The sequence below is a fragment of the Pristis pectinata genome, chromosome 24 (assembly GCF_009764475.1).
Source record: "Pristis pectinata isolate sPriPec2 chromosome 24, sPriPec2.1.pri, whole genome shotgun sequence".
NCBI lineage: Eukaryota > Metazoa > Chordata > Chondrichthyes > Rhinopristiformes > Pristidae > Pristis > Pristis pectinata.
Genome location: NC_067428.1, coordinates 25,202,596 through 25,225,260, shown reverse-complemented (window position 1 = coordinate 25,225,260; position 22,665 = coordinate 25,202,596). Strand labels below are relative to the sequence as shown.

Here is a 22,665-nt window from a genome sequence, read left to right as displayed (position 1 = left end):
CTGTGCCAACTCTCTGTTAAGGAAAATGGGTTTGTCCTATCCACACTTGTCTAGGCCCCTCAATTTAATTTCTTCTAAGCCCAAAATCTTCAAAGTAAACATGTTATTCTTTCTAGTTTCAAAGGTAAAACTGTCTAATTATGGAACCATTCTTGTGAATCCCCTTTGTCCTTCCTCCAATGCGTGAAATGCAGTGATCAGATTTGTACACAGTTCTTGTGTTGTGGCCTAACTTATGTATTATGCAGTTTTGGCATAACCTTCGTCCTGTTATATTCTGTGCCTCAGCTACTGAAGGAAAGTATTCTATTTCCTTTTTCAACCACTTTATCTATCTGTCGGGTTATCTATAAGGATGGGTGAACATGCTCTCCAAAATCCCTCAACCCTTCTATTATTCTCTGTAATTGTATATTACCTTGCCCTTACCAAATATATTACCTGACATTTCTCCAGACTAATTTTAATTTGCCAGTTTTCTGCATATCTATTCATATTTTCCTGTGACTCTATCATTTGTCCTCACTGGTGAACACCTTTCCAAATATTGTATCATCTGTAAAATTCTTAACTAAACCCTCTACGTTAAAATGTAACTCATCAAAATATATCAGAAACTTTTAGTACTCTTGCCCTTCTTCAAAGTCAAAGTCGAGTTTATTGTCACATGCACAACTACATGTATGCACAGGTGCAATGAAAAACTTGCGGCAGCATCACAGGCACACAGCATTAGAGAGACAACGTTCACAAGAAAAACACAAATTAAACATAAATTATACAAAATTATACAAGGAAGAACACAATTAGTTTAAAAAAATGTTCATTGTAGCGCAAAGTGGTCATAGTGTTGCTCTACTCAGGTAGTGATTAGAGTTGTGCAGGTTGCTTCAAGAACCAAATGGTTGAAGGGAAGTAGCTGTTCTTGAAGCTGGTGGTGTGGGACTTCAGGCTTCTGTACCTTTTGCCTGTGATAGCAGTGAGAAGATGGCATGGCCCAGATGGTGGGGACCTTTGATGATAGATGTTGTCTTCTTGAGGCAAAGCCTCATGTAGATACTTTCGATGGTGGGGAGGGATGTCTCTGTGATGTATTGAGCTGAGCACTTTACATGAGAGCATTTCACAGGGTCCTGGATTCAAGTCTCATACAGAGGTGTGAGCACATAAATCCAGACTGACATTTCAGTGCAGCACTGAGACAGTGCTTCTTTCTCAGATTGGGAATTAAACTGGGGTCCTGGTGGGTCTAAAGATCTCCTGATGTTATTGGAATCATTGAAGAGTGGTGTCCTGGCCAACATCTGTATGTCAATAATCACTGGTAAAACAAATAGAAATAGAACCTTTTGGAATTAATTAGCAGGTCAGACAATATTTTTACAGAGGGAACAGAATTTCAGAGCAGTAAAGTTTCATCTGAAACTGGAAAATGTTGACGAGGACAGATTCTTAAACAACAGGCAGGAAAATGGGAAGAAAGAACAAAATAATTAGTCTGTGCGCGATAAGATGGAAGGCAGGAGTGATTAAAGGACTAAAGGGAAAATGATCGCAATAAGACAAGTGAAAAAATAAAACATAATTTGAGAGGAAGTGTAAATCGCAACAACAGAATGATTACCAGAACATGCTGTCCAGTAAAGCAATAGTTGTCATCGAAACTTATTGAACTCAGTGAAGATTGCAAATTTGCCCAGTCGATAGATGCGGTGTTATTTCTTGAACTTCACTGGACCTGTGTAGGTGGCTGAAATCAGAATAAGAGTGGAATAGGGAATTCAAATGGCATGCATCCCAAACACAGAGCCCTGGTTTTATACTGATTAAAGATGTTCAGGGAAGATTTATCTAGTCTATTTTTATGTCTCTTTGAGAGGAATTGCTGTGTGTAAATTGGCTACTATTCTCCTTTGCATTATACTTCAATAATTAAGCCTGGATTTTATTAGTGCCATAAAAGCAACAGTAATGCCTTGTTTATTGTCAAAATAACAGCACTCATGGGTCTATGTAGTCAATAGTACATTAACTTCAGTTGAGCAGTGATGTATGGTTAAACTTAGAAATCCAAAGATTGCTATCAGACAATAACCATGAAAAATGCTAGAGGGACTCCGAAGGCCAGGCAGCATCCGTGGAGAAAAGCAGGCGGTCAATATTTCGGGTCAGGACCCTTCTTCAGGACTGAAGATAGGAAAAGGGGAAGCCCAATATATAGGAGGGAAAAGCAGAGCAGAGATCGGTGGACAAAAGAAGGGAGGCGGGGTGGGCACAAGGTGGTGATAGGTAGATGCAGGTAAGAGATAGTGATAGGCAGGTGCAGGGGAGGAGGGGAGAGCAGATCCACCGGGGGATGGGTCAAAGATAAGGAGGTAAGTGGGAGAATTCCACCCCCTACCCCACAACCCCCTACCCTAACGTGCTTCTTCTGGGATGACATAGAATTCTCCCACTTTAAGTAATCCCCACCTCCCTTCCCCACACCTCCCCCCCCACACCATGCTTCTTCTCTTCTTCCCTTTCCTAGCCTATCTCTCTCTTTTCTACCCTTTTTTTCCCCTTTCTCTTTTTACTTTTGACCATCCCCTGGTGGATCTGCTCTCCCCTCCTCCCCAGCATCTGCCTATCACGACCTCTTACCTGCATCTACCTATCACTACCTTGTGTCCACCCCACCTCCCCTCTTCTGTCCACCTATCACTGCTCTGCTTTTCCCTCCTATATATTGGGCTTCCCCTTTTCCTATCTTCAGTCCTGAGGAAGAGTCCTGACCAGAAACGTTGACTGCCTGCTTTTCTCCACGGATGCTGCCTGGCCTGCTGAGTTCCTCCAGCATCATAGTGTTTTTCATCTAGATTCCAGCATCTGCAGTCCTTTGTTTCTCTAATAACCATGAAAATATTGGCTTACTTTTCTGTTTCACCATCAAAATATAATAAACAGTATGAAGTGCTTGTAGTTATGTAGAACACCTGGATGGACTGTTTGGATCCCTGGGTGGTGGGAAGGGACAAGGGCAGATGTTGTGACTCCTGTAGTTGTGAGGTAAAGTGCAGTGAGTCGAGGAGTGGTTGGTGGGGGTAGAAGAGTCAACGAGGGAGTTATGGAGAGAACAGTCATAGAGTCATAGAGCATGAAAACAGGTCATTCAGCCCAGGAACCATTCCTCTGAAAGCGCAGGGAAAAAGAAGAAGTGTCAGAAGGTGGAAGGTCATTGGAGGTGGGCAAATAATGAAGCAACAAACAAGCTGTTGGAGGAACTCGCGAAGTCAAGCAGCATCTGTGGGGGTAAAAGAGTTGTCAACGTTTCAGGTGGAAACCCTGCATCAGGATTAAGAGTGGAGAGGGGAGAGAGCTAGTATAAAGAGGAGAGGAGTAGGGGTGAGACAGGGACCAGAGGTGATTGGGGGACAGAGGGGGAGGGGTGAAGGATGATGGGCAGATTAAGCCAGGAAGAGAGGGGGAGGGGACAGAGGCAGGTGTATGATAGATGGAGCATGAAGGTGGAGATAGCTAGGAGGGTGGTAAGCAGGAACACAAAGTGCTGGAACTGATAAGTAAGGAAGGTGATAATGGAAACCATTAGGGAAAGGATGAAAGGCAGATGGAAACAGATGGGGGTGGGGATTATGGGGGCAGAGGAAGTGGAGGGTGTGGACAAAGGGGAACTCTATCCTTGTTTCAGCTGGGCCCAGCGTGTGTAAAATAGAGTAACGGTGCTAGAACCAGGAGTTGCAAGAGACCTGGAGATGCCGGAATCTGGAGCAACAAACACACTGCTGGAGGAAAGGAATTGGTCCCCTAGAAGATCAGAGTGGTCGTCTATGTGTGGAGCCTCAGGAGATGGTAGAGATCTTAAACAGTTTTTTTGCATTAGTACTTACTCAGGAAACTGGCATAGTGGATATGGAAGCAAGCAATAGTGTCATAGAACCTATAGAGATTAAAGAGGAGGAGGTGCTTGCTGCCTTACAGCGAATAAAGGTAGATAAATCCCTGGGCCTGATAAGATATTTCCTTGGACATTGAGAGAGACTAGTGTAGAAATTGCAGGGGCCCTGGCAGATATATTTAAAATGTCCTTAGCCACGGGTGCAGTGCCGGAGGACTGAGGGTAGCTCATGTTGTTCCGTTGTTTAAAAAAGGATCTAAAAGTAAACCAGGTAATTACAGGCCAGTGAGCCTGACATCAGTAGTGGGTAAATTATTGGAAGGTGTTCTGAGAGATCGGATATACAAGTATTTGGACAACCAAGGGCTGATTAAGGATAGTCAGCATGGCTTTGTGTGTGGTAGATCGTGTTTAACGAATCTTGTAGAGTTTTTCGAGGAGGTTACCAAGAAAGTAGATGAAGGAAAGGCTGTGGATGTTGTCTACATGGACTTTAATAAGGCCTTTGACAAGGTCCCACATGGGAGGTTAGTTCAGAAGATTCAGACACTAGGTATCCATGGAAAGGTTGTAAACTGGATTCGAAATTGGCTGTGTGGGAGAAGACAGAGAGTGGTAGTGGATGATTGTTTCTCAGACTGGAGGCCTGTGACTAGTGGTGTGCCTCAGGGATCTGTGCTGGGGCCATTGTTGTTTGTTGTCTATATCAATGATCTAGATGATAATGTGGGAGGTAAACTGGAGCAGCAAGTTTGCTGATGACACTAAAATTGGAGGCGTAGTGGACAGCGAGGAAGGCTTTCAAAACTTGCAGCGGGATCTAAACCAACTGGAAAAATGGGCCAGAAAATGGCAGAGGGAATTTAACGCAGACAAGTGTGAGGTGTTGCATTTTGGAAGGACAAATCAAGGTAGGACATACACAGTAAATGGCAGGGCACTGATGAGTGCAGAGGAACAAAGGGATCTGGGTGTTCAGATACATAATTCCATGAAAGTGGCATCACAGGTAGAGAGGGTTGTAAAAAAGGCTTTTGGCATCCTGGCATTCATAAATCAAAGTATTGAGTATAGGAGTTGGGATGTTATGGTGAGGTTGTATAAGACATTGGTGAGGCCATATTTGGAGTATTGTGTGCAGTTCTGGTCACCTAACTATAGGAAGGATATTTGTAAGATTGAAAGAGTGCAGAGGAGATTTTCTAGAATGTTGCCGGGTCTTCAGGAGTTGAGTTACAGGGAAAGATTGAACAGGTTAGGACTTTATTCCTTGGAGCGCAGAAGAATGAGGGGAGATTTGATAGAGGTTTACAAAATTATGAGGGGTATAGACAGAGTTAATGCGAGTAGGCTCTTTCCACCTAGATTAGGAGAGATAAGTACAAGAGGACATGGCTTTAGGGTGAAAGGGGAAAGGTTTAGGGGGAACTTCTTCACTCAAAGAGTGGTGTGAGTATGGAAGGGGTTGCCATCTGATGTAGTAAATGCGGGCTCACTCTTGAGCTTTAAGAATAAATTGGATAGATACATGGATGGGAGAGTTCTGGAGGGTTATGGACTGGGTGCCTATGTGACTAGCGGAATAAAGTTTCAGCACAAACTAGAAGGGCCGAATGGCCTGTGTTCTGCGCTGTAGTGTTCTATGGTTCTAATTGTTGACATTTCTGGTTCCTCAGACTCCTGCCTCACACCTCCCCCTTCTCCTCTGTTCATCTCCCCTCTCCACTCTCAGTCCTGATGCAGAATCTCGACCCAAAATGTCGATAATTCCATTCCCCTCCTCCCTCCAGGTGCTGCTCGACCCACTGAGTTCCTCCAGCAGGCTGCTTGTTGCCCTGGAACTGTATTGTCTTCATTGCCCCACAACTTATTGTCCACTGGCACTGCACTTTCTTTATAATTTTAACTTTATATTCTGCATTCTTTTATTGCTTTTCCCTTGCACTACCTCTATGTACTTATGTTTTGAAATGATCTGTGTGGATGGCTTGCAAAACTAAGTCTTTCACTGTATCTCGGTACATGTGACACTAATAAACCAATCCCAATTAGGTGTGATGGCTTCAGAATGTCCATTTAAGGCAGAAATAAGGAGGAATTTCAGTTCTAAGAGGGTTGTGAAGCTTCAAAACTCTCTATTCCAGGGAGCCAAATTTGTGTCATTGGATATATACAAAGCTGAGGTAGGTAAATTTTAGGGAAGTCAAGATTTTGGGGATCTTGTGAAAATTCCAGTTTCCTATCAACCATTAAGTGATTGGTGCAACTCCGCGCCTGCGCACTGCGGGATGTTGTTCAGCTCCGAGTGCGGCGGGAAAGTAGTTCCGGTACCGCGGGCTGGCGACCGTTTTATTTAAAATTGCAAACCCGTCCGCCGCGCCTGCGCACTCTCGAGCGCTGGTGCCGGCTCGCAGGGGAAGGAGAGGGAATCGCCTCGCCGCGTCTGCGCAGAGCTGAGAAAATAGGGCAGGAGGAAGGTTTTCCCCCTCGCTCTCATTCTGTTGTTTGTCTCGGAGCGGAAGGAGCGTTGTTGGGAGAAACTGCGTCGTTTGTTAATTAAAGAACACACGCAAACACGGTGAGTGCAAGGTATAGGATTACCGGGGGCCCTTGGGATCAATTCGCACGGTGTTTTAAATCGAGGTTTCTCGGTGTTAATGACGGTTGAGGTTTGTTTATCCAGCGTTTGGGGGTTGGTGACGTAGAAATAAAGCTAAAAAAATCCAGATGTTATTGTCGCTGAGCTTACCTTTGGCGATGTCTCAGATGAAACCGTTTTTAGATCGGGGGATGCTTGGTGCGGGAGTTTGTGGCGCGGCGTCTGGGTGTCTCACCGTTGTCCCGGGGCCCGGCCGCTTCGTAAAATGGCGCCGAGGCGATAAGATGGCGGTCGCGCTGCTCCCCGGGTTGAGGCGGCTCCGCGGCTTCCTCTCCTCCCCGGCGCCACTGCAAGTCAGACCCTGCTTGTGTTTCACAAGATCACAAGACAAAGGAGCAGAAGTAGGCCATTCGGCCTGTCAAGTCTGCTCCGCTACCTCACCATGAGCTAAGCTATTCCCATCTAGCCTCAATTCCTGGCCTTTTCCCCATATCCCTTGATATCTTGACTAATTAGATGCCTATCAATCTCCTCCTTAAGCACCCCCAATGATCGGACCTTCACAGCTGTACGTGGCAGTGAATTCCATAGATCTATGATCCTCTGGCTAAAGAAACTTCTTCTCATTTCTGTTCTAAATGGGTACCCTCTAATTCTAAGACTGTGTCCTCTAGTCCTGGACTCACCCACCAAGGGAAACAACTTTGCCACATCTACTCTGTCCAGTCCTTTCAACATTTCAAACCTCTCCCTCAAAAAAAATGAGCCTCGTGGTTGGAAAAAGTGCAGACAAGACTCACGGGGACGTGGAGCAGGCAGGACTCACGGCGGGAATCTACAACTAGAGGGGATAATGTGAGAAGGGAGAGATTTAAGGCAACTTTCTCACACACAAGGTGATGGGTCTATGGACTGAGCTGCCAGAGGCAGTGGTAGAGATGGGTACAATTAAAATGTTTAAAAAACATTTTAAACATTCCCACGCATGGGATGGTTTGGTCAAAGGGCTTGACATTTTATTTTAGAAGTATTACCTCGTATGTTGAACAATGTTCTCCAAATTTGATTGGAAGGACAAAGGCCCCCAAGGATGCTGTAACTAATCAGTGTTTGCATTCCTTGTAGGTGTGCTTCAATTTAATTCTTTTATGCATAAAACATTAGGTTGCTGTTTGGAAGTTTGTGTGCAAATTGGCTGTAATGTGTCCTGTGTTACTGCAATGAGTATGCTTAAAAGTACATAATTGCCTGGCTTTAAAGTGCTTTGGGATGTCCAGAAGAATGCTAAAGACACTGTGTGAATGTCTTTCTAATAGTTTCAGTGTCAGGAAATGTGGCCTAGCAAGTCCACGCTGCTTTATATCCTTCCTTGCTGTTGACTATTTGTATCTGTGCCCTGACTCTGGTCACCTTTTAAGGACTGATGGTCCTGCAGATATGTGTGTTTGTGTTGGGTTGAACAGATAATTAGTAGATGTACTGAAAAAAATCTAAACTTATTGCTTAGTTAAAAACCACATAGGTAAGAAACTGCTCATCTGCAGTATGTTATTTAATTTGGGGTCAGTTTAACTGAATGAGATCTTGCTACTTATACCAATTATGGCATAAAGATGAGGGGTTGGAAAGTTCAGCAAAGATGTGCTGAATCTATCCTCCAGTGTGTCTGCTGCATCTGAATGACCAGTTGCAGAAGTCAAAGACCAGCTAACCTGTGAGGAGGATATCATTGGTTCCCAACGGAACTGCCAGCCAGGGGTGAGTGCACATTAGTCCATTTACAATAGTATGTGTAAAGGCTTCCATATGCAGCATGGATTTAAGACATTAACCTGTAACAGTGGCTAGGCACAGTTCAAATGCCATCTATAAATTCGCCGATGACACCACTGTTGGCAGAATCTCAGATAGCGACGAGGTGGTGTACAGGAGTGAGATAGATCGGCTGGTTGTGTGTGTCGAAACAACAACCTTGCACTCAATGTCAGCAAGACCAAGGAATTGATTGTGACTTCAAGAAGGGGAAATCGGGAGAAAACACACCTGAGGGGTCAGTGGTGGAAAGGGTGAGCAGCTTCAAGTTCCTGGGTGTCAACATCTCAGAGGACCTCTCTTGGGCCCAACACATTGATGCAATCATGAAGAAGGCGTGCCACTGGCTCAACTTCATTAGGAGTTTGGGAGATTTGGTATGTCACCAAAAACTCTTGCAAACTTCTGTAGATGTACAGTGGAGAGCATTCTGACTGGTTGCATCATCACCTGGTATGGAGGCTCCAACGTGCAGGATTGAATGAGGCTGCAGAGGGTTGTAGACTTATCCAGCTCCATCATGGACACAACCCTCCCCACCATCGAAGACATCTTCAAGAGGCAGTGTCTCAAGAAGGTGGCATCCACTATTAAGGACCCTCACCGTCTGGGACATGCCCTCTTATTACTGCCAACAGGAAGGAGGTACAGAAGCCTGAAGACCCATACTCAATGTCTCAGGAACAGGTTCTTCCCCTCCACCATCAGATTTCTGAACGGTCCATGAACTCTACGTCATTATTCCTATTTTGCATTAGTTTGTTTATTTTTTGGGAACTTAGTAATTTTTGCATCTTGCACGGTACTGCTGCTCAAAACCACAAATTTCACGATGCATCAGTGATAGTAAACCTGATTCTGATTCTCTTAAACCTAACTGGGTTTCTTGACCTTAAATTTGTTTAAATGTCAGTTAAAAATACCATGCTTTCCATTGATTGCAACAACTTAAGATCTTGAAGTAGTTTTTAAATGAATATAGATTATATAGATGTTTAATTTTATCCAGAGCAGTTTGAAATTGCATTTAAAAATATATATCTGTAGCTCTTAATTGTATATTAATGAACAATTATTTCTCATTTGGTTCCTTCCAAGAGAATTTCTTAATCTTTTAAAGACTGCACATTATTAAAATATATTTAGGAAATGGCAATAATGATCATGCATTCAGCTTTATTTACTATTTCTATTTAGGTTTTTTAAAACTGTCATAATTGAATTCCCCATTTTTATTTGTTAGATACTTAATAGGAAAGTGCTAGTGTTCTAAAATCCAAATGCTGTGGACAAACTCAAAAATGGAGGTACTTTTCCTGCGGCTGTATTACATTTATTAACTGGTATGGGTTGAAGTAGTTGCTTCAGTATTTACAGGAGTTAAAACACATCACCACTATGTTTTAAGAATTCATTTGTACAAACTCAAATTCATTTGCTTGCATTGTGCCATGTTTCTTAATCCTTTTGGAGAAACTAAACATGAGTTTAGAGGAGCAATAATATTCTCTGTAGTTTTTGCTTTGGAATGAAATTTAATAGTTGCGGTAGCCAGATTTTTTAACCTGAGGTTATAACTATATTTTAATCCAGAAAGCACCATGTCTGATGAAGGAAAGCTTTTTGTTGGTGGGCTGAGCTTTAACACAGATGAACAATCGCTGGAGCAGTTATTTTCCAAGTATGGTGAAGTTCGTGATGGTAAGGTCCTTTTGTGTTCATTTTGGGCAATTTTAATATGGCTATTCCCTGGCAGGGGTGGAGGATAGTGGGTAACTTGCGCTATTTGTGCTTTGTTAGTTGCTGCTACAGGAGTAACTGCCAGGAAATGGGATTCTTTCTGAATTTTGTATTTGGAAATGCAACAGATTATTGAGATAGCAAGGTCAGTTGTTAGATATCTATTGTACTCTTCTAAACTTGAAAAATGAACTCCCTAGCCAAGGGCGTCTTGTCCAATTGCATTAATTTCAGTTAACAGCTTCTCCAAAATGATTGTAAATCCAAGTCCTCCTAACATCTGTGCACAGGTTGCGTAGTGTAGTACAAAAGATGATAAATATTACTCTGTGAATGCTCAAAAGCCCCATGATGATGAGCATTGATACCTGGGCTGCTGATTTCAATGTGATCCGCCAGGGGGAAGGAAGGGCAGTATGGTGCAGTGGAGATGGGAATGATTAGCTATTTGTACTATATTTGGATGTTGAATCTATGGATACTTATGGTGGGCTGGGAGATGCATATGCATAAAAGGAATTGGAAGCAATTGCTGGAGTATAATGTGTACTGGGGAGGAGACTGAAATCATGGTTGGTGAAGTGAAAGTGAAGAGATTGTTTTGGGTAATAAATGCAAGATTTGAGCCAAGGAGGTTGAAGCATCTGTTACTGATAGAGATGCAAAAGTGAAGTGATGCTGAAGAGAGATGATAAATAAGATGGCTTGGAACAAGCTTCAGAAGGATTTAGTGTGTTTTAAATTTAACGTGTTGTGGGTAAGGCAGATAAATATAGACTTGAGAATGATGGCAGTGACTGAGCAAGATCTTTGTGGGGCAATGTACAGGCAGTCTCTGGGTCACAAACAGATTCTGTTTTTACAGATGTCCCTAAGTCGATTTTGTCCGTAAGTTGGAAAATACACAAAATCATTTGATAGGACAACCATGCCTCCATAGTATTGAATGGTGTTGCTGTGGGACAATTAACATGAACATTTGTCTTCCCCTATCATGTTAAAATGGTGCAGAATCGGTATGACCCATGCTTAATAGCTATTTTCAGTGGGCTTGAAATATTAGTGTATGTTATTGTTTAATAGGGTATGGTTGCACAAGTATCAGTAGAAGTGATTGCATGTTAATTTATAAAAAGACTCTCAAGCAGCCTCCGGCAGCGAAGCTAGCAGTCTGTGTTCTCAAGAGGCGATGGTGACTGATTGTTGTGGGGAGGTTACATGTAAACAACTTTATCCCAAGTCAGGTTCTTGTGTTTCAATTTAAAATGTCTTTATGGGAACCTATGTATATGTTTGTAGGGGGTATCCATATGTTGGGTGTTCGTAACCCAGGGAGGACCTGAATGTGTAGTTGAATTTTGAACTTGAGAGTTGGATGATGTGCTGCAAAGGAGCTGCTCAAGGGATACTGTTGGGTAACATTAGAATTGAGTGGTTTTGATGACGTGGCTTTGAGGTGCAGTTTCATCAAAAGGCATCTATGTAATGTAGTATTACTCATCTTTAGCAAATGGTCAGATTACCAAATGAAATGTATCTTAAATACTACCAAATGTTGATTTTGTTAAAGTTTCCTTCAAATGGATGATTGATGATTCAACACAAAAGACAATCTTTAATCCATGAACTGTCCAGGACATGCTTTCTAATTGCATGGTTAGATCCAAAATCATTGTCAATAAATACTGTGCTAAGATGTTTACTTCAGAAATTTAAATGCATTTATGACTTGAAAGGTAAATTCTAATATTGTTTTCTTTTCTCCTGGCACATGTTCAGTCCTTGTGATCAAAGATAAAGAGACACACAAATCTAAAGGGTTTGGTTTTATTACTTTTGAAAATCCTGATGATGCAAGAGACGCCATGGCCATGAATGGAAAGGTATATATTTCCAGCTAAGGGTCTTTTAAAGGTTAGGTGGTAGATGCAAGGTACTTAAATTTAAAATTTGGTCTAAACATCAAATTGATGTGAAAGGAAGTTGCATTGCAAAATCTTGTCTTGTAAATTATTACATCAACAAATCTAATTACATGTTTTCCAAATTGCTTGATGACTGTTTGGAGCCTTGCCATGTGAAATAAACATGGTCTACTTATTTGCTGTTCATTTAACCTGACATTTCCTTACTTCAGTTTTCTACCCAACATTCTTGCATCTATTAACAGATAATGCAAAAAGTTGTTTTGCACCCTAAACTTTGTGGGGAAAACACATTGTTCTTGATACTATTGAAACTTGTACTATGAAGATAATTGTTTCTTTTGACATTTTTCAGTCAGTTGATGGTCGGCAAATTCGTGTAGACCAGGCAGGAAAAGGATCTGGGGGGCGATCTCGTAATTACCAAGGTGGTCAGTCACGAAGCTACGGATTCTATGGTGGAAGAGGCAGCCGTGGATTTTACAGAGGTAATCTATAATGTGATGTGGACTGCAGGCCTGTGGCACTAGCCCTGCAATCTGGAAAGCAAAAATTCAAGTCCTGCCCTTGCAGTTTGAGATTGAAATTAGTAGATCTTGCATCTTGGGATTGCACAAAAAAGATTATCGTAAATGCTATAAGGATTGTAAAAGCCCAACATACTTGCCTGACTACATGCAACTTGGTTTGTTGCCACATTATCATCTGTGTTCTTGGATCATCCAGTACAGGTTAATAACTACATTGCTTATTTAAAACATGCTTCTTTAAATAGAAAGTAGGTGCTAGTATTGAGCACTATGCTCAATGTCGAAGGTGTTTATGGATTTGGCTGCCATTGCATAAGATGGTGGATGGATCAATGCATAATACACCTTGATAATCTAGTACTGGCTTTGCAAGTCAAGTAAATGTTAAATTTCTCCCTCCAACAAAAATTAAACTAACTTGATCAATTTTCCGATAGGCGGTGACAGAAGTGGACGAAACAATTACAGAAATGACTACTACAATAGGTAAGTACCTGCATTATTGCAAATTAAGTCTCATTAGTTTTGCATATGCTGAATATGATTTTTTAAATTCTAGGAGCCAAGGCTCAGGCACGTATGGCTATAACAATTCAGCTGGAAGGTCCTACCGGGATGACTACGATAGCTATGGTAAGTACATTTATAACAGCTTGAAAAGTGACGTTACTGTAATCTGCCACAGACATTTGAATGCTTTGTCAAATATTTTTAGCATGACGTTTGAGATTTTAGTAAAATGGCCAGCTAAACTATTCCGGTGAACTTCCAGTGCAGTTGGAATTTAGCAATGAAAAGCATTAAGGTTAGAAAAGTGTAATAGTGATGTATTTTAACTATTAAATCTTGTATTTGAGAACATTATTATTCTTCAACAACTGTTTCCTTGATGAAAATCCAAGCACTTTGTTTAGTTAGCATGCATGTCCCATTCTATGTACAAATGGGATTCCAGTTTGTGGAATAATTGTACACTGCATCTTCCTTGAGTAAATATGATAATGGAAGTTGTTCAGAATTGGATTTTATTATCACTGTCTTATGACATGAAATTTGTTTTGCAGCAGCAGTACAGTGCCAAGACATAAAATAACTAAAAATTACTAAATAGTGCAAAATAAAAAGGAATAATGAGGTAGTATTTATGGGTTCGTGGATCATTCAGAAATCTGGCGGGGGTAAGAAGCTATTTCCAAACGGAGTGTGGGTCTTTAGGCTCCTGTACCTCCTCCCTGATGGTAGAAATGAGAAGAGGACATGTCCCTGATGCTGAGGATCCTTAGTGATGGATGCCACCTTCTTGAGGCACTGCCTCTTGAAGATGTCTTTGGTGGGGAGGGTTGTGCTTGAGATGGAGCTGGCTGAGTCTACAACCCTCTGCAGCCTTATATGATCCTGTGCATTGGAGCCTCCATACCAGGCTATGATGCAACCAGTCAGAATGCTATAGAAATTTGCAAGAGTCTTCGGTGACCTACCAAATCTCCTCAAACTCCCTAACGAAGTAGAGCCGCTGATGTGCCTTCTTCGTGATTGCATCAATGTGTTGGACCCAGGACAAATCAAGATTCTTTTGCCTTTTCCCAAAAGTGCTTTGGCATCAAGTTGTGAATGCAACAAGTTTATTATGCACTTTGTATCTGAACTTAATTACAATTGTATGCATTGGAACCATCTATTTGAACTGTAAATTTGCTAATCATGACTCTTATTAGGAGTTAACACACAAGCTTCCAATGTTAATTTAGTGAAGGTGTTGTTAGTCACTGGAAATTCAACAGCTACACTAGTCAGGCTTCCAGTTGTTAAGGCTCGTGATTCAACTTCTCTGCAGTTGCACTTAAGTTTTCTTGACAAGTATCCCTTCCTCTAAATTGGAATTGGAAGTTAGGGGAAAGATTAAATCATTTGAAGGGCTGAAATAGTTTCATGGTAAATAAACTCAAATAAGAGTTGAGAATTCTTATGTGTAACCAGACCATATTGTAAGTATTTTTGAAATTTGGGATTGCTGCACAAATATGTAACTGCATTTTTGTGGAAGTAAATTGTAGAAGAGACTAGTCTTCTGTAAACACAAAAATATCTGAATCTTAATTCAAGATGTTATACTTTCTAATGGAAAGTGCTTTAAGGCTATTAGATTTAAAATACAAAATCCAGATTTTATTTTTGCTGTTGTGTTCTGCCTCAGTTGAATTAATGGGTGCTCCTAGTTTTCATGCATATTCGAAGAAAAATACTGGTTATTTTCCAGTATTGATCACTGGATTCTGCTTTTCTGCAAATGTTTCTAAACCACATTCCACAAGATGAGAAAATAATATCCAGTCAACACAAAATTCACAAATGGAAATTTTATTTTGTCCTCCAAAACTGAAAAATTCTGTCTGATATGAATTTATTTTATTTATCTTTAGGGCAAATAAGACCCAGTATTTTAAAATACTGGATCTTATTTGCCCTTTCTGCCCTGTTATTTTTGGCTATAGCTGCTACTTGTAGCTGAGTGGTTACTAAAAAATGTGCTAGATAATCAACAGTATTGGAGTTCTTGTATTGCATTAACCCATTTACTGAAATTGTGTTCTAACTGCTGCATTTTTGGGCAGAGAGCTCCAAGAGTTGAGCTACAAAACTGAGCTCGTCAACCTCTCTTTCACTGTGAATTATCTCCAAGTTAGCATGCAATTTTGGTGTTGCAGTTCTGTAGTTGCATAGTTAATTCTGCTCCAAGTTGCCAAACTGTTCTCTTCCAATAATAACAAAGCCTTTTAAAGGACATTTGCTTTCTACTAGTTTTCTTTGAGCAATAATAAAGATTCTTTAGCTTTAGCATCTCTTGATATCTCTTCTGCCTACATACATACAACTTTCTTATAACTGAAGGAAACTATCTTGTGGAAGTTGCCATGAAGTCTTCAGTGGCATTTGGTGTCACCTTCAGATGGCTGTTTCATCTGCAAGTTGCATTCTCTTATCTCTGTCCCTTTTGACCTTAAAAAGACTAGCAAATTTAACTGAAGAGCTCTTACAATAGACTTCCAGTGGAATCTTGTACTGGCTACCCACTTGTTTTAAATATGCTTGTGTTGGAGCCTTTTCAGCTCTGATACTTAATGTAGCCTGTAGTTGATTGATACAGTTGTACATGGAAAACTAATGTCTGTCCATTACTGTTTTTTTTAACAATCTGATAGAATATGGGGAAGCTAAATTAAAAGAAAATGTATTATGAATTCTTTACATTGTCCCTGCTTCTCCTCCTCCAGCTACAAATGAATAATCAATCTCCTTGAATCAAGATCATCATCCTTTTGGCTCTTGAGTTTTGGAACTACAGAAAGCAGTTGTCTTCTGAACTTGTCTGTTTAACATGATCAAAATTATTGACAGTAACTTCTGACTTGAATGTGCATTTACTTTTAGGTCAACAATGACCCTTTGAACCTATTTATTACAAATTTTTCACTTTCAGGCCTATATCTACAAAGACAGACTTAATCATCATTTTTATCCTGTTGAAATCTCAATCAGTTCTTGCCCTTTTTATCCAGTTCTTTTCTTTGCTGTATTTTTGATGCTTTTACCCCTCTGCTGCCTATAATCAGTCTGAGCTGCAGAGAATTGACTATGACTTTTATTTGTTGAAATAAAATTATACACCGACTTTCCTGATGGTAAATCAACATTCAGTCGTTCTGCCTGTCATTGAAAATTGCAGTAAAATGTTCAAATCTACTGGATCTTGCATATTTAGCCTGTTTACAAAAGAAAATCTAATAGGCTTGTTTTTGGAAAATTATATACTGATAAAGTTGGCCATTTGTTCATGCTGTATTTCATGCTCGAGGATGAAACTTCTTTTTGTATAAACTTGGCTTTTTGGAAACTGATTAAAGAACCTTGCCCAAAGATCGTGTTGCTTTTAATCAACTAAGTGTTACAGTGAATACTGTTAACTGAAGTTTGTGCAATCTGGATGAAGAGTAGTGGCTGAGTACATAGAATCTGATTATTGATACTTAAGCACCTTTATTGCAAATCTAAATGTAGTGAGAACTCAATTTTTTAATTTAATGCATGACGGTTTACCAAAAGTTATTAGGAAGCTGTGTTGAAATTCAAAAAAAGTTAGCCCTTTAACTTTTTTTTGGTAGCCTGCAGAGATTCAAATTTAGCAAGATCAGAAATCACTGAATATCCTACATTTTTAAGCAGTGAGGAAATTTGGGACATATTTTGGAGGTGGCTATGATTTGCTTGTTTATTTTCATAAATTACTACTTCCTTCTCCAGACACAACCCTTGTTCTTCCTCTCTCCAGCCCAGCAAATCTTTATTATACTTTCTAAAATATACTGTTGCATCTTAAAATCACTTTTAGAAAGGCATTTTAGTTTGAATTGGGTGTCAAATAAGGGAGGGCCGCTTGGCTCACCTACTCAAAACAAAAACCTGCATTTCTAATATCGATGTCTCTCTTTTTAGAAATGAAGGAATATTCATTACAGATTAAACAACCATCTTACTGATTAAGCAAAATTAGACTTTGCATAGCTGTTCAAAATTTCCCCAACATCATTCTGGAAAAGTAGCCAAATGACGTACAGGCATCTTGCGCTTCAGGGTGAAGTTAAAACATCGGTGATTTGCATCAAAATGTTGAAGGTTTTTAAACTGGTTCTAATTATGCAGAACTTGAATTCTTCCACATCCTCATCCCCCTACCCCAAGTATCTTGGATACTTACCTGAGGTACTTCCTGCTTGTGTTGACCTTTAAACCTGTGCAACAATTACATTGAGATATCAATCCACATTATCTGTCAAAAATTTTCATACTTTATCAAATCAAGATTTTTGCTGGCTCTGATGAAAGTAGTGGCATTGAAGAATGACGTATTCCTCCTGCAAAGAAACTTCAGCTGGTTATGACTAATGCACCAATGGATATAATCATAGTCTCGAGGTAACTCCTTTTGCTCTTGTGCAATGTCCACTTTCCCATTTTGTTAAGCGGATCCGTTTTAAATGTTATGGTGATGTGCTTGGAATAAACTGGAGTGTATTTTCTTCTTGAGTCCTTTTATCGGGGTGCACCTCTTTGATCAGTTCAAATAAATGAAATTTCCCCTGTTGCATGCACAAAGGTCAAGTTGACCTGTTTCCATTGAATGAAGATCAATGTAGGACTTGTATGCAATTGATCTTGTCTACATCATATCCTGGACTTGTGGGAAACTCAACAATGTGGATGTTAAGGTCAACTGTTCTGCTCAGTAGAGTGAGGAGAAGAATTCATCTTCCAAGCAATTTTATCAAATATCCCAGTTCCTATGTGTAGCACGTTATTGCAATGTTATACAGCAGAGGTTTCAGACTGGTTCAAGGTCCTCAGATTTCAGCCTGAGACTCTGCATCCCACAAGCAGTGGTGCCTACTGTGTTGTAGAATTTTCTCATTGCATACCAATTTCTTTTGTAAGTATATCACTTTTTGGGTTTGCCAATGTTAACTTTCAGTTTGGATATAGGGTCTTTTCCTTCGTTGAACATTTTCAAAGTGACTTCATGTTTTTAAAAAAAACTAGATTTGTGATGAGTACCTGGTGATTTTTCAATTCCAAGCTTAAATTCTCTCCTTGTCCACTTCCAATGTCACAACTAAAACAGTGCATTCCTCTTGAAGGTTTAAAGTAATATAACCCTTAATTTAAATTTAATGTAGTATATAACCCTTCTGATGTCAAATGGATATAAAGCTCCATGGAAACTTAAGAAGAGCATTGAACTTATCCCTGTTAACCTGGTCAGCATTATCTCTTAATCAGCATTCATTGTCGTAATCCTGTTTGAGCAAGCTTGCTGTGTGCTGTTATCTCCCACACTATAACGCTGCTCTCATTCAAAACAATGAGCTATCGTGTACTTTGGGATGTCTCAAGGTTGTGAAATGTGCTGTACAAATCCAAATCCTCTTAAATTGGAGGTAAATGTTACTTATTGTACACATCACTTATGAATTCGTAATACTTTAGATTTGTTGAAAAATGTTTTAAAAGTGGAGCTTTAAGTATCTTGGGTTTTTTCTGCTTGTATAAAATATTAATGGATTAGTGTTGAAAATTTAAGATTAATACTAACATTCTGTTTTTTAGAATGAAAAGTGCTGAAGAAAGATGGCTGTCATGTTTTAGTTTTGGGAGAGACGAAGTCACATTAAATGTGAGTATTTTACAGTTTTAAAACTTAATTGTAGTTGCCAGTTTGCCATCAGTCTGAATTAAAACAGTTCATTTAATAAATTACAAAACTGGGGTTAACTATATTTGAAGGCCATGTCTAATTTTTATACAGCTTGTTTCATTTTAGAACTATACATCAAGTATCAAACTTCAATCTTTTCTATACAGTCTATTCATGTGCAAATGGCACAATCATCGCATAGTTAGGAAGTTAATGTTTTTGGGTGCAGGTTTAGTTGTATGTCAAATGCAGTCAAATCTGCAGAAGTTATTTTAACATAGCAATTTCAAAGTTTGAGTGGCTATGTTAATTCCATCAGCATAATTGGGGTGGGCGTATTGGGGAAGAGGAAGATTTTGCTTTCAAAGAAACAATTTCCCAAATCAGTAAATTTTGTTTCTTTAACTTGAATCTTGTTACAGGCTTGCATGATGATTCTGACTGGGGCAGCACAATGGCACAGCTAATAGAGCTGCTGCCTCTGCTCCAGAAACCTGTGTTCATTCCTTGCCTCTAGTGTTATCTGTGTGGAGTTTGCACATTCTCCCAGTAATCTCATGGGTTTCTCCCAGATGCTCCAGTTTCTTCCCGCATTCTAAATAAATGCAGGCTGGTAGGTTAATAAAACACTAAATTGCCCCAGTGTGTATATGAGTGATAGAATCTGGTTATTGACAAGAATGTGGGGAAAAATAAAATGTGATTCGTGTAGGTCAAAGGTCTTCCTCTGTGCTTTGGCTCTAAAACATGGATGTCTTTCCTGTTCTGTGTTTGTCTGTGTTGGGTCAGTGAGTTGATCTAGCTCTAAATGAGTACATTTGATTGAACAGTCTTTTAATGGTCTATTTACTTATTTCAGACTGACCCATCTGTTGGGAAGAAAAAGAAGAAAAATTGGAAAAAAAATTAATGTAGTTGCAGTTAATGTTTTTAGGTAACTGGAGAAGATTTTTCAATAAAATTGTGTCCAGCATAGCTTTTGTTTTCTTCCTGTTATAAACTGAAACTGGGGAGACTGTAAAGCTGTTGTATCCACTAAAATGCAAAAGCACTTCCTAGCTTGGCAAGAAAAAAGAAAATTCTTGTCTAAATATACTTACCCAATGAACTTGTGTCTAAATACACTTACCTAATGAACTAAGTTTGTGCACTCTTGGATATGATGAATATTTCCTTAATTCTCTTGCATCAATTCCTCTCCTGAAATGTTCTAATTAGTGGAGTATTACCTAACCAGATTCTAATTCTACATCACCGATTACTTCAGAAAAACAAGCAAAAATGTACTGTAAATGAAGGTTTTCCTTACTGTTAAAATGTTTCAATTAAATATTTTAGTTCTATTGAATGTGGTTAATGTTTTTTACTTGTAACAATTAAACATGATTGAAACTATTCATGAATAAGTGACTAAAGGAAAAAGGAAATGGATGACAGATTATGGAGATGAGATTCTGCAGATGCTGGAATCTGGAACAAAAATGCTGGAGGATCTCAGCAGGTCAGGCAGCATCTAGGGAGGGAAATGAACAGTTGACTATTCAGGTTGAGACCCTTCATCAGGACTAGAAAGGAAGAGGGCAGAGGCCAGAATAAGGAGGTCAGGGGAGGGGGAGGAGCACAGGCTGGCAGGTGATGGGTGAGTCCAGGTGGGAGGAGGAAGGTAAATGGGTGGGGGGGGATGAAGGGAGTGATCTAAGAAGCTGAGAGGTGATGGGTAGGAGAGGCAAAGGACAAGGAGGAATCCAGTAGGAGAATGCAGTAGACCATGGGGGGGACAAAAGAGGAGATGGTGGGGAATAGAGGGCAGGTCATGATGGCAGGGGAGGGGAAAGAGAAGGGGTGAGTGGCCCCAGAAATGAGGGAAGACAAAGGGGGAGGGAAGGGGTTACCAGAAGGTAGAGAAATCGATGTTGAGACTACCAGGGTGGAATATGAAGTGTTCCTCCAACCTGTGTCTGGCCTCAATGTAGCAGTAGAGGAGGCTGTGGATAGACATGTCAGTATGGGAGTGGGATGTGGAATTGAAGTGGCTGACCACTGGGAGATCCTTGCTTTTGCGGCAGATGGAGTGTAGGTGCTCGACGAAGCAGTCACCCAATCTGTGTCGGGACTCGATGTAGGGGACGGTGAACTGGAAGCACCAGAGATTGCTACTAAACATCATGCACGCAGGGATTGCTACTGGGGGGAGGAGAAACGTCCCTGACATAATGGACAGGGCTTCCCTTGTCCTCACCTACCACCCCAGGATCCTCTGCAACATCTGCCACCTTCAATGGGATCCCACCACCAGGCACATCTTCCCCTCCCTCCTCTTTCTTCTCTCTCTTCCCACCCCCCACGCTTTCTGCAGGGATCACACTCTCCATGACTTCCTTGTACACTTGTCCCTCCCCATTGATCACTGATGATTGTCCCAGCACTTATCCCTGCAACTGTGCAAAGTGCTACACCTGTGTCTACATTTCCCTCACCACCATTCAGGACCCTAGACAGTCCTTCCAGGTGAGGCAGTGCTTTACTTGTGAATCTGAGGGTGTCATTTATTGCGTCCAGTGCAGCATCCTTTACGTCAGTGAGGCCTGGTGCAGATTGGGTGACTGCTTCATCGAGCACTTTTGCTCCACCCAGTGCAAAAGCTAGGATCTCCTGGTGGTCAGCCACTTCAAGTCCACATCCCACTCCCATGCTGACATGTCTATCCACAGCGGCCTCTACTGCCACGTTGAGGCCAGATGCAGGTTGGAGGAACAACGCCTAGTATTCCTCCTTATTCTGGCTGCTTCCCTCTTCCTTTCCAGTCCTGATGAAGGGTCTCGATCCGAAATATCAACTGTTTATTTCCCCCCATAGATGCTACCTGATCTGCTAAGTTCCTCCAGCATTTTGTGTGTGGATGGCAGATTATTGTAGGAAACTTGCATCCAAAGCTCATTCAGCTGTTTATGATTTTATGAAATTAAACCTGTAGTGTTTTTCTTGTAAGCAATTGTTAAATTTTAGTATTAACTGAAGGATCACCTACTAGTGAAAGAAAACTTTTTTTTCTAGGTGTCAGTTTTGGCCAGTCTAGAAAAATTCAGCAATTGTGGCAGCATATAGCCACGTGCATGTGTATTGTATAATGAAATACCTTGATGGTTTCAATTAAAACACCATCTAGATAAATGGCATATGCAGAAAACTAATTATAATTTAGTTTTCTGAAAGTGGGATTCCTTAAGCATTTGCATTCAGAAAGGCCTTTTTACGGGTAGGGAAAGTCACTTGGAGATTGACCGATTTGTCACCATTTTTGTCTCCTCATCTATTATGTGTTACTTGAACAACTATGTTTTGACATTTTATTCTTTTGACATTTCTCTGGGTATTAATGTAGCCCCATCATATTACATTTTTATATTCTTATGACGTAGGCCATTTGGCTCATTGTGTTCTCTATTTCCCCACAATCTTATGATATTTCACATGCCCATTAATTCCCCTAATTCTCCTGTCACTCACCTACACTAGTAACCAATTCACCTGCCAGTGGATCTTTGGAATGTGAGAAACCACAGAACCTGGGGAAATCCATGCTGTTCAGGAAGACTCTGCAATTTTCACAGGTAGCATTTCAAAATTGAGATTAAACCCAGGTTGTAACTGTGCAGCTGCAGCAGTAACTTGCACTGCTGTGCTCAGTCATCCAAGGTAAACACTTAAACATTTGGTGTGCAAGATCAGAAGGGCTAAGTGTAGTTCAGGATTAATGTTGTTGCCTTTTGTGGACAATTTCTTAACTATTGTCAGTGTTGAGCTATACTGGAATAGTTTGTCTTGATGTAACTAACTGGAATATGCCTTCAGCAATTCAATTTGTATGTTGAGCCCATTACATATATGTGTAGTTGGTGAACTTGGCTTTTTTTTTT

The 22,665-nt window shown here is 40.5% G+C and overlaps 1 protein-coding gene and 1 long non-coding RNA gene across 4 annotated transcripts in view; one reads left to right on the top strand and one right to left on the bottom strand.

The window, feature by feature from the left end:
• Positions 1 to 661: 661 nt before the first annotated feature.
• Positions 662 to 6,734, bottom strand: LOC127582755 (uncharacterized). The gene is made up of 3 exons (XR_007958165.1): positions 6,645 to 6,734; positions 1,625 to 1,750; positions 662 to 1,321 (listed from the first exon to the last, which is right to left on the bottom strand). It is a non-coding gene; the product is annotated as an uncharacterized LOC127582755 (long non-coding RNA).
• The window catches only part of LOC127582754 (cold-inducible RNA-binding protein-like), a 20,545-nt gene continuing 4,207 nt past the window's right edge, over positions 6,328 to 22,665 (top strand). The window contains exons 1-8 of one of the 3 annotated variants that reach the window (XR_007958163.1): positions 6,328 to 6,473; positions 9,900 to 10,007; positions 11,826 to 11,929; positions 12,327 to 12,459; positions 12,939 to 12,987; positions 13,061 to 13,134; positions 18,661 to 18,727; positions 19,608 to 20,091. Coding sequence is in view for 1 of the 3 variants with exons in the window: in XM_052038327.1 (XP_051894287.1) it covers positions 9,908 to 10,007; positions 11,826 to 11,929; positions 12,327 to 12,459; positions 12,939 to 12,987; positions 13,061 to 13,134; positions 15,774 to 15,787 (474 nt within the window). In the remaining 2 variants the exon portion in view is untranslated. Of the gene's footprint in view, positions 6,474 to 9,899; positions 10,008 to 11,825; positions 11,930 to 12,326; positions 12,460 to 12,938; positions 12,988 to 13,060; positions 13,135 to 15,773; positions 16,417 to 18,660; positions 18,728 to 19,607; positions 20,092 to 22,665 lie in introns of those variants that run through there. The other 2 variants (XR_007958164.1, XM_052038327.1) reach the window with 2 other exon arrangements.